This window comes from Lissotriton vulgaris, chromosome 12 (genome assembly GCF_964263255.1).
Source record: "Lissotriton vulgaris chromosome 12, aLisVul1.2, whole genome shotgun sequence".
Classification (NCBI taxonomy): domain Eukaryota; kingdom Metazoa; phylum Chordata; class Amphibia; order Caudata; family Salamandridae; genus Lissotriton; species Lissotriton vulgaris.
The window spans coordinates 21,621,694-21,636,771 of record NC_141700.1 but is presented as its reverse complement, the minus strand read 5'-3'; the positions used below and the strand labels follow the sequence as shown (position 1 = coordinate 21,636,771).

Sequence of the window (15,078 nt, the reverse complement as noted above, 5' to 3'; positions counted from 1 at the left end):
AGGCTTCTAGAGAGTCGAACAAGTTTACCTTGGACTATGGATCCATCATGGCTCCCACTAGGTTTTTTTCTGGAATATGGCCGGAGATGTGTCACTGCTGCGCTGTAATATTACACACTGTGGAGTATACTGAACTGCCTTGCCGAAATGTACTTGATATGTAATGTAATTGAACTCTGTGCTCGGTTTTGAAAATTCACACAAAAAAAAAAAGGGTATAGAGAGCAGATGAAGCCGGAGAGCTCAGAGGATATGCAGACAGGTCACATATATAGAGGGAGAGCAAGTGGGACCTGTGAAAGAGAATGTGAAGCAGACATGCCTAAGATGAGCAGTAAAAGCTAAACCTGCAGAGATGTACAGGTCTGAGGCGATGTACAGGATGATAAAAGCGAAGGATGCAAGGGTTGGAAACCGGACATGTATTACAGGGTGTAAGCAAGCTGAAGACCGTAGTGAAGGAGGATGGTGACAGTTTCTAGAGAAAGGAACCAAAACCCCTCAGTTTCAGGTTTATTACGGCATCCACAATTGTGTAGCGCCAAGCACCACTGTTCTAGCATCGTGGCGCCTGCTCTACCTTGGCATTTGTTAAGACACGTCCAGTGTCATTAGCGCTTTAGTAAAACTGAAGCACCAGCTTGTCAGAGCGAGCTTTGGAAAAAGAGTTTAACCTTCCTTAAACTGTCTAAGAGGAGTGACAAGTTTTACAAAAAAAACCTCCGGCTGCTGGAGCTGAGGGAACACTCATCGCATTTCCTATTAAGGTAAGATACTGGGGTGCCAATAACCACTTCATAAAGCAGAGCGCGAGCCGGTGCCAAAGGCAGCATTAGAAGTGCATCGCAGCAGGGCAGTATCTCCCGTCGCCATCACCCCCAGCAGCTGAGCCAAACCTTGGCACAGGCGCCCAGGTCCCCGTGCCCCACAAGCAGGGCACAGCATGCCAGGAGCATACTTGCTGCACCTGGGTGGGAAACCCATTCGGACACAGACTGCCTGGAAAAGAACAGAGGCAGGTTGTGGCGCAGCTACAGCATGGGCAAAGAGTTCCGCCCCTTCATAACAACCGTAAGGAGAGAAAAAAATAAAAAGAGTTAGCCCGATGGCAAACTTAGAAAACAGTAAAAGAAAGACTGGAGTGAAAGAGCCAGTGTATGCTAAAAACAGACACGTCATATGACTTATGGAGCCATTCATTCAGCAAGAGCAGGCCGGGGTGGGGGTAGAATAAGAATTATTAAAAACACACAGGGCCGCATACTGTGAACTACAGGCTGGAGCACACTTAACGCGAGGCGCGCAGTCTCACTGGACCTTCAAGGGGCCCGGAGGTTTCCAAAGATCACCCCTTGCAGCCCCCGGCCTGGAGAGCTCTGCGGAGGTAGTCAGGGGCCCAGGGACTCATTCCTAGCCTGGAGAGCTCTGATGAGGCAGTCAAGGGCCCAGAGCCTCATTCCTGGCCTGGAGAGCTCTGCTGAGGCAGTCAAGGGCCCAGATCCTCATTCCTGGCCTGGAGAGCTCTGCTGAGGCAGTCAAGGGCCCAGAACCTCATTCCTGGCCTGGAGAGCTCTGCGGAGGCAGTCAAGGGCCCAGACCCTTCCCCCTCATTCCTGGAAGCCCCTGGCCTGGAGAGCTCGGCTGGGGCAGTCGAGGGCCCAGAGCCTCCACTCTCATTCCTGGCAGACCATGGCCTGGAGAGCTCTGCGGAGGCAGTCAAGGGCCCAGAGCCTCCACTCTCATTCCTGGCAGACCATGGCCTGGAGAGCTGTGCTGAGGCAGTCAAGGGCCCAGAGCCTCCACTCTCATTCCTGGCAGACCATGGCCTGGAGAGCTCTGCGGAGGCAGTCAAGGGCCCAGAGCCTCCACTCATTCCTGGCAGACCATGGCCTGGAGAGCTCTGCGGAGGCAGTCAAGGGCCCAGAGCCTCCACTCTCATTCCTGGCAGACCATGGCCTGGAGAGCTCTGCTGAGGCAGTCAAGGGCCCAGAGCCTCCACTCTCATTCCTGGCAGACCATGGCCTGGAGAGCTCTGCGGAGGCAGTCAAGGGCCCAGAGCCTCCACTCTCATTCCTGGCAGACCATGGCCTGGAGAGCTCTGCTGAGGCAGTCAAGGGCCCAGAGCCTCCACTCTCATTCCTGGCAGACCATGGCCTGGAGAGCTCTGCTGAGGCAGTCAAGGGCCCAGACCCTTCCCCCCTCATTCCTGGCAGCCCCTGGCCTGGAGAGCTCTGCTGGGGCAGTCAAGGGCCCAGACCCTTCCCCCTCATTCCTGGAAGCCCCTGGCCTGGAGAGCTCGGCTGGGGCAGTCGAGGGCCCAGAGCCTCCACTCTCATTCCTGGCAGACCATGGCCTGGAGAGCTCTGCGGAGGCAGTCAAGGGCCCAGAGCCTCCACTCTCATTCCTGGCAGACCATGGCCTGGAGAGCTCTGCTGAGGCAGTCAAGGGCCCAGAGCCTCCACTCTCATTCCTGGCAGACCATGGCCTGGAGAGCTCTGCGGAGGCAGTCAAGGGCCCAGAGCCTCCACTCATTCCTGGCAGACCATGGCCTGGAGAGCTCTGCGGAGGCAGTCAAGGGCCCAGAGCCTCCACTCTCATTCCTGGCAGACCATGGCCTGGAGAGCTCTGCTGAGGCAGTCAAGGGCCCAGAGCCTCCACTCTCATTCCTGGCAGACCATGGCCTGGAGAGCTCTGCGGAGGCAGTCAAGGGCCCAGAGCCTCCACTCTCATTCCTGGCAGACCATGGCCTGGAGAGCTCTGCGGAGGCAGTCAAGGGCCCAGAGCCTCCACTCTCATTCCTGGCAGACCATGGCCTGGAGAGCTCTGCGGAGGCAGTCAAGGGCCCAGAGCCTCCACTCTCATTCCTGGCAGACCATGGCCTGGAGAGCTCTGCTGAGGCAGTCAAGGGCCCAGACCCTTCCCCCCTCATTCCTGGCAGCCCCTGGCCTGGAGAGCTCTGCTGGGGCAGTCAAGGGCCCAGAGCCTCCACTCTCATTCCTTGCAGACCATGGCCTGGAGAGCTCTGCTGAGGCAGTCAAGGGCCCAGACCCTTCCCCCTCATTCCTGGCAGCCCCTGGCCTGGAGAGCTCTGCTGGGGCAGTCAAGGGCCCGGCCTTCAGACCTCTGCTGAGCCCTCAGTGACCATGGCTGTCTGTGCAGTGGGAAGAAGTCCAGCAGCTGAAAAGGCAAGGCACGACTTCAAATGATACTTTTGCACGAAGAAAAAAATATGAGTGCTGGTGCCCTGCTTCAATCATGAGGACTCGTGCTTACAGAAAAACAGGCAAAGGGACAACAAGGCCAACATCTTTGCCAATGGTTGTTTTGGACATCTGTTTGTGGGAGATCAGTGAGCCCATCACCAACGTAAAAAAAAATAAACACTGGGTAAAGAAAACAATATTACTGGTCTCAAACAGCACAGATTGTCAGTAGTTAATGACACTGATGGGAATGACTGTGTGAGGATGGCGGCCGTGACATCACCCAGAGTGATGTCAGCCATTGGCGGAAGTCGACGGCTCCATGCAGCATGCCGAGATGCACCGAAACAATACATGACGGACACGAAGACTGACCAATGGATACACCCAGGGAGCACGGGCAGGGCGGGCACCGGGGAAACGCCACCCTGTGCTGCCCGAGCCAAGGGACCCTGGGCTTGAACCGGTGACTCCAGGAAGAAAATACCACACACTCCGAGAGCACGGCTGAGGCTGCTGTCAGTGAACTTGTTTCTACAGTGTATGGACATGGGCCCCTTTACTCACTGCTTTCTATAAAGGCTGAACAGAGGCGGAGTCCAGGCGTGTGTGCGCCCGATTAGGCGTTCACTTGTGTCGAGTGCTTTGAATAATTGCCGGCGCATGTGGTTTGTGGCACTGGTTGTAATTCCTCTCCAACAATAACACGGGAGCTAATTGGAAGAGAACGATGCGCCCCGAGGCGGCCGGGCAGGGCGTCCCGGCACCACGCGGCGGCTGAAAGCGAAAGTAGACAGGGCGGGCAGGGATGCCAGAGGGCAGCCAGACACCCTGATCCTAGTGACGAGGCGGGGCAGAGACTCGCCCGCGGACAGGAGGCGCCCTAGAGTCACCCAGGGACAGTACAGAGCAGCGTATCTCTGGCTGCTCTCCGCGCGCGCCTGCAGCTCTCACTGCCTGCCTCTCCACCCACGGGTTCATCCTGGTGAGCAGGGCCTGGCAGCTCAGTAGACTCATGCACCCATTGCGGCTCAACCCATGGGAACGGGTGGACATCCCGGCGGACTTTCATTCTTTCATTCTTCTACGGTAGCCGAGGTGGACAGCAGTAAACATTTCATTAGCCAACAGATCACACCTCAAACTGAACCTGCAACTCGACAAATACACCAGGTATGTGTTTGTCCGACCCATCCGCATGTGCGAACCGTAAAATGCTCCTAAGGGGGCGGAGCTTAAAACATTACGTCAGTATATCGCACCCACATAACTGTCCATGCATTACTAAGTGTAACTGGCACATAGTTGGAAGGTTGCCCTGCTAAGACGAGGATCCAGTCCTTCTGGGCCTACGCTGGACCCCTATACTTCATGTCCCCATATGCAAGGTCCCATGCTCACAACTGCATTCCTGCAACACCCTCCCAACAAACACAGCTTTGTTATATGACCCCCTAATCGCTTTCCACTTTTGTTTTCAAATGCCCCTGGTCTTACAACCCCTTCACCCATCAGGTTCCACCCTGGTCCATTTACTTTGCCTCCAAACACATCACACTTGCCTTTTGCACAGACCCTGCCCCTAACGTCACAACACAGTCCATAAATCCCCCCTAATCCTAAACTCTCTCACTCTTACCTTAACATGAGGGGCAATTTTTTTTTGCGTTAAGTGCATCAGACATACTTTAATATCGGTCATTATTACAGCATATGATTAGTATTTTGGTTTATTATTCCTGTACAGGATTATTGTTTTTACTCACCATAAGTCATTATGTTACCTAGTTTTGCCCATCCTTCGCTCACCCAGGTGTATAAATGATCTATTTGATGTTCACCACTTGATTCAATGCCTATAAGAAGCCCCATTGAGCTCATGCTTAGATTGTTATTTTGGTATTGGCTATTATTCCTGTATATGATTATTTCACTTACTCCCCTTATATCACTAAGCTCCATCATATAGCCCACTCCTAGTCCACTCAGGATTTATGATGCAGTTGTTCTGTGTGCACTATTTGATTCAATGACTTTTATACTCCCCAAGTTAGACTCATGTTTTGATCGTTACCTTTCCCTATAACTGTAAAGCGCTTTGATATCCTTCAGGATCAAGTCGCGCTATATAAAACTTTATAAATATATCACTCTGCTGCCCCAGACTCCTCCTCCGTCCCTATACCACTGAACCTCCATCACTCTCCTGCCCCAGACTCCTCCTCCTCCTGCCCTGTACCACTGAACCTCATCACTCTCCTGCCCCAGACTCCTCCTCCTGCCCTGTACCACTGCTCCTCCATCACTCTCCTGCCCCAGACTCCTCCTGCCCTGTACCACTGCTCCATCACTCTCCTGCCCCAGAGTCCTCCTCCTCCCCTGTACCCATGAACCTCCATCACTCTCCCGCCCCAGACTCCTCCTGCCCTGTACCACTGAACCTCATCACTCTCCTGCCCCAGACTCCTCCTCCTGCCCTGTACCACCGAACCTCCATCACTCTCCCGCCCAGACTCCTCCTGCCCTGTACCACTGAACCTCATCACTCTGCTGCCCCAGACTCCTCCTCCTGCCCTGTACCACTGAACCTCCATCACTCCCACCCCAGACTCGTCCTCCTGTATCACTGCACCTCCATCACTCTCCTGCCCCAGACTCCTCCTCCTGCCCTGTACCACTGCTCCTCCATCACTCTCCTGCCCCAGACTCCTCCTGCCCTGTACCACTGAACCGCATCACTCTCCTGCCCCAGACTCCTCCTCCTGCCCTGTACCACTGCTCCATCACTCTCCTGTCCCAGACTCCTCCTCCTGCCCTGTACCACTGCTCCATCACTCTCCTGTCCCAGACTCCTCCTCCTGCCCTGTACCACTGCTCCATCACTCTCCTGCCCCAGACTCCTCCTGCCCTGTACCACTGAACCGCATCACTCTCCTGCCCCAGACTCCTCCTCCTCCTGCCCTGTACCACTGAACCTCCATCACTCCCGCCCCAGACTCCTCCTCCTGTATCACTGCACCTCCATCACTCTCCTGCCCCAGATTCCTCCTCCTGCCCTGTACCACTGCTCCTCCATCACTCTCCTGCCCCAGACTCCTCCTCCTGCCCTGTACCACTGCTCCATCTCTCTCCTGTCCCAGACTCCTCCTCCTGCCCTGTACCACTGAACCTCCATCACTCCCGCCCCAGACTCCTCCTCCTGTATCACTGCACCTCCATCACTCTCCTGCCCCAGACTCCTCCTCCTGCCCTGTACCACTGAACCTCCATCACTCTCCCGCCCCAGACTCCTCCTGCCCTGTACCACTGAACCACATCACTCTCCTGCCCCAGACTCCTCCTGTCCTGTACCACTGCTCCATCACTCTCCTGCCCCAGACTCCTCCTCCTGCCCTGTACCACTGCTCCATCACTCTCCTGTCCCAGACTCCTCCTCCTGCCCTGTACCACTGCTCCATCACTCTCCTGCCCCAGACTCCTCCTCCTCCTGCCCTGTACCACTGAACCTCCATCACTCTCCCGCCCCAGACTCCTCCTCCTCCTGCACCACTGCACCTCATTACTCTCCTGCCCCAGACTCCTCCTGCCGTGTACCACTGAACCTCATCACTCTCCTGCCCCAGACTCCTCCTGCCGTGTACCACTGAACCTCATCACTCTCCTGCCCCAGACTCCTCCATCACTCTCCTGCCCCAGACTCCTCCTCCTCCTCCTGCCCTGTACCACTGAACCTCCATCACTCTCCCGCCCCAGACTCCTCCTCCTCCTGCCCTGTACCACTGCACCTCCATCACTCCCCCCCCCCAGACTCCTCCTCCTGCCCTGTACCACTGAACCTCATCACTCTCCTGCCCCAGACTCCTCCTGCCCTGTACCACTGAACCTCATCACTCTCCTGCCCCAGACTCCTCCTGCCCTATACCACTGCTCCATTACTCTCCTGCCCCAGGCTCCTCCTCCTCCTGCCCTGTACAACTGAACCTCATCACTCTCCTGCCCCAGACTCCTCCTGCCGTGTACCACTGAACCTCATCACTCTCCTGCCCCAGACTCCTCCATCACTCTCCTGCCCCAGACTCCTCCTCCTCCTCCTGCCCTGTACCACTGAACCTCCATCACTCTCCCGCCCCAGACTCCTCCTCCTCCTGCCCTGTACCACTGCACCTCCATCACCCCCCCCCCCAGACTCCTCCTCCTGCCCTGTACCACTGAACCTCATCACTCTCCTGCCCCAGACTCCTCCTGCCCTGTACCACTGAACCTCATCACTCTCCTGCCCCAGACTCCTCCTGCCCTATACCACTGCTCCATTACTCTCCTGCCCCAGGCTCCTCCTCCTCCTGCCCTGTACCACTGAACCTCATCACTCTCCTGCCCTAGATTCCTCCTCCTGCCCTGTATCACTGCACCTCACTCTCCTGCCCCAGACTCCTCCTGCCCTGTATCACTGAACCTCCATCCCTCTCCTGCCCCAGACTCCTCCTCCTGCCCTGTATCACTGCACCTCGTGCCTTTGAGCTCCTCTGCATCACTGCACCCCCAGCCCGACCCTGTCCCCGAGAAGCTCTTGCTCCCTGGGTGTCCAGCCCATTCCTACCCCTGAGTTGCTCTTCCCCTGGGAGCCGAGCCAAGCCACGCCCCTCCAGCACGGCCCCGCCCCCTTACCTCTCCGCAGCTTCTGCACGGTGGCGTCTCTCAGCCGGTCCGCCCCGTTCAGCTCCCCGAAGACAGCGAGCAGGGAGAGGCTGGTGCCGCCGGGCCCGGCCGCGGCGCCCTGGTCCCCGTCGCCGCCCGCTCCCGCCTCTGCCACCGCCATCTTCCCGCCGCTCGCAGAGGGACGTCACGCGCCCACCACGCCCACTCCTTTACCTCATCGCGACCGCGCGCGGTGACGTAAACGCAAACCAATCAGAGGAGACCCGGAAATCTCTCGGCTCCACCCATTGAGAAAGAAGCTGCTCAGAGGTCAAGTTTAGGCCTATGAATGAGGACTTGAGAGAAGGGCACTAGTGACGCACAATGCAAACAGGAGTAAACGCAGTGACGTTATAATAACGTTGGCCCAGCCCACAAACATAGCCTAATGAGCAATAGGACCAGGACCTAGAGCCTAGAGGACCTCAGTATACAACCAGCACATGATACAAGCACTATATAAATGCAATACAATACACGTGGCAATATTTGGAAACAAACCAGAGAGATTAAGAAACGAAGTATTCTCTCTACGGGGGGTGACGGAGTTTTAAGCCCATATTCAATATAAATGCTAAAATAATTCAAAATGTAACATAAACATCGTGGGTCCTACGTAAATTGGTAGGGTTGATGTGTGGCCTTTAGTATATGCTTCCTGTCAGCTGACCCACGTTTGCCCAGTGTCACCTTCTTTTTATTTACATTCACCTGCTTGGCAAACTAAACGCCCATAGATTTAAATGGGGATGGGGTCACCCACTTTGCAATCCTATTTCGTTCTCCATAAAAGTGATGAATCACCATTCACCTTTGTGGGACCACCCTCTTAAATGCACAACTTTAGAAAAGGTTTATGAGGCAAGAGGTTGAATTTATAACAAGAACTGAATTTAATGGCACAAAACAATACACTTTCCACTCCGCTGTGCATGGCAGCCTCTCTCGCATTGACCACTTCCTGACGCTGGGAGAGGGCCTCCAACATATAGATGCAATGGTAATTCACCCTCGAGGGATTTCAGACCACTCGCCACTCACGCTAACACTTTCTTCACAGGCACGATCACGCAAATGCATTTACCCCATTCACGCTACCTACTTTAAAGTTCCACAGGTTCGCAAGCGCCTTAAAAGAACAACTAAGCAATATTTCCAAGAAAACATACACTCAGTGCGCTCCCCCGAGACACTTTGGGAAGCCTATAAAACGGTCCTGCGGGGACAAGCCATTAACTCCATTACGGGTCATAAAAGACAGCTGTCTCAGGAATTGGTCAATCTGGAGGTGGCTTTACAGGAACGGACCACAGCCCATGAACAGCACCCCTCTCCATCAACCCTTCACGCACTCACCCTTCAACAACAGCTATATAACGACCACCTGCGCATCCAAGTAAAAGGACACATAACCGACACTCAAAATAGAATCTAAGAGGTGGGTGAAAAAGCTGGGAAAATGCTGTCGTGGCTTGATAAACGGGAGGGTAATTCCAGGGGGATCCAACGTCTGAAAGACGACCATGCGGCGGTACACACAGACCCAAGACGTATCACGGAGCTACTCACTGCCCATTTCGGGCGGGTGTACACCCCGGAACGTTTGATCACACCCGAGATGGCCAAAGATCTCCTAGCTCCGATCGAGGTCCGAACATTGTCACCGGAAGCGTCAAATGAGTTGGAGGCGGACATCACTGCCGATGAAATCCAACTGGCGATTCGGGCCCTAAACCCGGGCAAAGCAATGGGACCCAATGGCATACCCATTGAATGGTACCAAGCAGTGCCTGAGACCCTCAGTGAACATCTATTGGGAATGTTTACTGAATGTCTAGAGAGGGGTTCCCTTCCACCGGATCAGCGTGCGGCGACCATTGTAACTATTCCTAAACCGGGCAAACTACCTGATGAGTGTTCCTCTTATCGCCCCATATCCCTGCTAAATGCCGAAGTTAAGATTCTGGCTAAACTCATAGCGACAAGAATCCTGCCCCATCTGTCGTCGATTATACACCCGGACCAATCAGGATTTATGCCACACAGAAACACACCGTTGAATCTGCGAAGGCTGCACGGTGTGCTGGCTAGAGCAGATTCCATCAACACACCAGCAGTACTTTTGGCGCTTGACGCTAAAATGGCATTTGATCTGGTGGAATGGGCATATCTTTTTGAGGCACTGAAGCGCTTGGGATTCGGGTCCCGCTTTATTGCGTGGGTCAAACTATTATACACTGACCCGATGGCACATGTGGTAGCTAATGGCCATATCTCGCGCACGTTCCCGCTGGGGAGGGGCACATGGCAGGGATGTCCTTTGTCACCCCTGCTGTTCGCTATCTCTTTGGAACCTCTTGCGACCCTTATAAGGACCTCACCTCTCCTCAAGGGCGTATCATGGAGTGGGGGATGGGAGGACCGACTGTCTTTATATTGAGACGATATGTTGATTTATCTAACAGACCCCGAATGCGGAGTGCCGGCTTTGTTACACATTTGTGACACCCATGGCAGCGTTTCCGGCTATACGCTGAACTGGAATAAGTCGGAACTGTATGTTTTGCAGGGGCAGGTCCCGAATCTTGGCGAGGCGTGCCCACTAACGATAGCGTGCTCGTCGTTTAAGTATCTGGGCATTCATGTCACTAGGGACCCAACGGAATTCATGGATAAGAATCTGAAGCCTCACTTGGATAGACTTAAACGAGATGTTACGTTCTGGTCGGGTCTTCCGCTAACACTCCTGGGTAGAGCTGCACTCTATAAAATGATGGCGTTGCCACGTTTTTTGTATGTCCTCGAAAATACACCCTATCCTGTAGCCCCTAGGTTTTCCAGAAAGTGGCAGCGCTAGTTTCCAACCTTTTATGGGGGAACCTCCCTGCACACATTGCACAATCCAAGTTGCACAGAGGCTGGTACGACGGGGGTATTGCACTACCTGACTTAAGACTGTATTACTGGGCAGCACACCTTAAGCCGATCAACCAATGGATTCACGCACCTCAAACCGAGCCAGCGTTCCAGTCAGACGGGGCATAATTGGGCACGAACAGTCTGTTGGGTCCGTTGTATGATCACCGTAAAGTTCGTGCCTTACTGGGCCCCACTAGATTAACAGTTCAGTTGTGGCATACAGCAACAGCAGCGCTGGGTTGGAAAGGGAAGATCACCAAGATGACCCCGCTGTGGGACTCTCGGGTGCTGGGCAACATGAGGAACAGCAAGGGTTTTACACATTGGGATACTATAGGGATTTCCACGGTGGGTGATCTTTGGGAGAGGAATGGGGTGATACCTTTTGCCCGGCTAAAAGAATTATATGATCTTGGTGACAGGGAACTTTACAGGTACATCCAAATACAACATGCATTGCTCGCAGCCCTGCCCCCCGACACACCTCTGCCCGAGTCCTCGCCATTGGAAGACCGCCTCCTTACTGATTGTATGATGGAAAGGGCAACATCACTCACTTACAGCAAACTGCTCAATAATTTCCCGGATTCAACACTCCTGTTAAAGGGGAAATGGGAGGGTGACACTAGCGAAATGGACTAACATGAGTGGAATGAGGCACTTGGGTCCCCTAAGGAAGTGGGCATCTCGGCGCGAATGCGGCTAGTACAACTCAAGATACTACACAGGGTTTATTACACTTGGACCATGTTACACCGCATCCATAGGACACCACATCCTTACTGCCTTCGTGGGTGTGGGGAGGAAGGAACATTTTTCCACACCATATGGGAATGCCCCAAGATTCGGGAATACTGGAAACAGATACTCCGCACAATCTCACAAACATTAGATCTGTCGCTGTTGCCTGACCCACGGAGGTGCTTACTAAACATATGGGAGCTTACCGACCTTTCCAGATATGAACAGCTCTGGGTCACGGTAGGATTCATGGTGGCAAAACGAGACATCGCACAGCGCTGGGGGGGCGGCAGAAATGCCGACCAAGTCACAATGGTGTCTGAATATGGACAGGGTGATGGTAACCGAAAGGGCAGTTTATTCTAACCGGGCCTGCCCAGGGAAATGGAATAAGGTTTGGACGAAATGGAATGTGTACAGGGGGGAAATTTGTGATCCCTTGCTGGAAGATGATCAAGATGTCTCCGACGAGGAAGAAGAAGAGGGGTGAAGCTAGGTGAGATTTGTGAGGAGAAGGGAAGCCAAAGATACTGTACGGGATCTCCTATTAGAACTGATACGGGGGAAGCAGGGGGTGGATGTAAGGGTAAAATTGGTGGGGAGCGATCGAGTACCTGGATATGAGATTAGAGTAGGCCTCTCCCAAGAGGCACTTGTAACTCAAACTGTGTTGATTCATGCAAGATCGTAATATTATTCCTAACATTTTAAGTTGAAGTTTGTTGTTTTTTCAAAAAAAGTAAAATCAAAAACCTCATCCAGCGTCGACACAGATATCTGAGATGCACTTTTATTTTGCAGCGACCTTATTTGAATATATACAGAGACTGATGGCCTAATGACTAGTTTGAAATGCTGCATTTTGAATCACGAACCGTGTTAGCGCCCGGCCCACTGGGTTGTAGGCATTCCGCTGTGTACTATAAAATGTGCAATAAAGGTTTAAAAAAAAAAAAAAAAAAAAAGAACTGAATTTAAGCACACCTGTCAACCCACTTACTTCAGAAATGTGGGTGAAGCACGCTGCTTGACAGTGTGATCCCATTAATATAAATAGGGAATTAAAACTTTTTGGGAGCTAATACAGGTTTTAAGACTGATTGACTCAGTTAAGGTCTATAGAAGCATTTTGCTTGCCAGGCGAGTGAATAGAAGTTAACAACTAGCATTTGCAATGCAATAGGTCTCACATTAGGAAAGTTTGAGCTATTGGTATTGTAAATGACACATTTTTTATTTATGTGTTGGTTTTGAAAATAGCAAAATTAATAACTTTGTCATTTACAATGCCAATACTTTTAACTTTTGCAAATGTGACACCTATAGCATTTGTAAGGCAACATGTTTTGTATTTACATGATTTAGATGTATTGATATAACAAATAACAATGGCTTTTAATTGTTTTAAATAATTAATACTTAAATAAAAGTTATTGTAATTTATAATGGCAATAGCTTAAACTTTTGTAAATAACTTTTGTGAAGATTATGTTCAGGGTATTTTATTGTGTCGAAAATCCAAGAACAGAAGTGAAATATTAACATCTTTTTGTGACATTTGTAATAAAGCTTGAAACATTGAGAGAACATATTTGAACCAGTTGTTGTTGAATGGTTGCACAGATTGATGCTGTGGTGGCGCTGAGTGATGTTGTGGTGGCGTTGAGTGATGCTGTGGTGTTCAGTGATGCTGTTGTATCGCATAGTGATGTTGTGGTGCTCCTGAGTGATACTGTGGTGGTGCGATAGATAGATAGAGTGAGGGCTATAGCTAGATAGAGGGAGGGTGATAGATAGATAAATAGAGTGAGGGCAATAGATAGATAGAGGGAGGGTGATAGATAGATAAATAGAGTGAGGGTGATAGATAGATAATTAGATAGATAGATAGATAAATAGAGTGAGGGCAATAGATAGATAGACAGAGTGAGGGCGATTGATAGATAGATAGAGTGATGGCGATAGATAGAGTCAGTGCGATAGATAGAGTGATGGCGATAGATAGAGTGAGTGCGATAGATAGATCAATAGATAGATAGATAGATAGATAGATAGATAGATAGATAGATAGATAGATAGATAGATAGATAGATAGATAGATAGATAGATAGATAGAGTGAGGGCGATAGAGTGAGGGAGATAGATAGATAGATAGATAGATAGATAGATAGATAGATAGATAGATAGATAGATAGATAGATAGATAGATAGATAGATAGATAGATAGATAGATAGATAGATAGATAGATAGATAGATAGATAGATAGATAGATAGATAGAGTGAGGGCGACAGATAGACAGAGTGAGGGTGATAGATAGAGTGTCAGTCAGTCAGTCAAAATACTTTATTCGATAATTCAATATCATAAAAAGACAATGATGAACAAAATACAATCAATTACACTCACACATTTTAAATATATTAAAAAATCCAGCCAAGTTTAAAAAAACGTTATAAATTCAAAAGCATTAAAAACGATCAGTTCACAGAGTGGTAATTGTTATGATAGGTCACTTATTTAACAAGCATTTGAAATGCAATAGGTTTCGCATTTACGCAAGTTTAAGCTACTGGTATTGTAAATGACAATGCCTTTTATTTATGTTTGAAAAACCAAAACATAAATAAAAGGCATTGTCATTTACAATGCCAATAGCTCAAAGTCACGTAAATGCGAGACCTATTGCATTGCAAATGCTTGTTCTTCTCTGTATTGTGCTGCACACCACTGAGTGGCCTCGAGCACACAAAGGAACACGCACAGATGAAGCCTAGACATTGGCATTCAGGCATGATAGAGTGATGGCTTCAGACCCGGTGTATTTTCAAAGTACATAGCTTACTGGTTGAACCCAAATCGAAGCCGCATGGATTATGACGATAAGGCCCATTCAGGCTCTGAATTGGGGAAATGAATGAGGGGGGAGTGCTTTGAGACCCTATTTTTAGCTTCCACAAAGACTAAAAACTCAGGCCCTCTTCCTCTTTCCCTTGACCCTCCCACACTCATCGGCAGGGCACCCCCTTCGGGACACCGCGCTTCATGGCTAGACAGCATTTGCATTTTTCCAACACTATGTAAACAAACCTTGACTTTTGTTTTATAAGCAGGTGTCCGTGGACGCCGCGCCTCGTGTTTCATTTTGAGGGATCTTTTCCGTGTTTCCTTATGGACAGGGCAGGAGTTCGCGGCCACAGAAATGCTGCAAATTGACTTTTAGCTACAGGAATGCTTACAAGTTTGTTGATTTACCACGGTTGGGCAGTGATTGCCTCTGTTGTGCACTCCCATAAATGCACCTCCATCTAAAAGGTTTTAATGACAGTAACATCTGACCCTGCGACCCTCTGGCCCTACAATCACGGGTCTCCTCGAGCACGCTGTCCGGTGTAACCGGCACTGTATTCACCTGCCCTGGCGGTCGATGAAACTTAATTAGTGCATTAAGTAACCCTAATACCTTTGTGCTTAATAAAAACGGATTCTCCCTCCCATCCCCTTAATTGTGTTATGTCCCC

At 51.0% G+C, this 15,078-nt stretch overlaps 1 protein-coding gene across 1 annotated transcript in view; it reads right to left on the bottom strand.

The window, feature by feature from the left end:
* MAP1S (microtubule associated protein 1S) overlaps nucleotides 1-8,054 on the bottom strand; it is a 77,789-nt gene extending 69,735 nt beyond the window's left edge. The window contains exon 1 of the mRNA XM_086946792.1: nucleotides 7,869-8,054. Coding sequence (XP_086802918.1) covers nucleotides 7,869-8,019 — 151 coding nt within the window. The 5' untranslated portion in view covers nucleotides 8,020-8,054. The remainder of the gene's footprint in view (nucleotides 1-7,868) is intronic.
* Nucleotides 8,055-15,078: the final 7,024 nt, after the last annotated feature.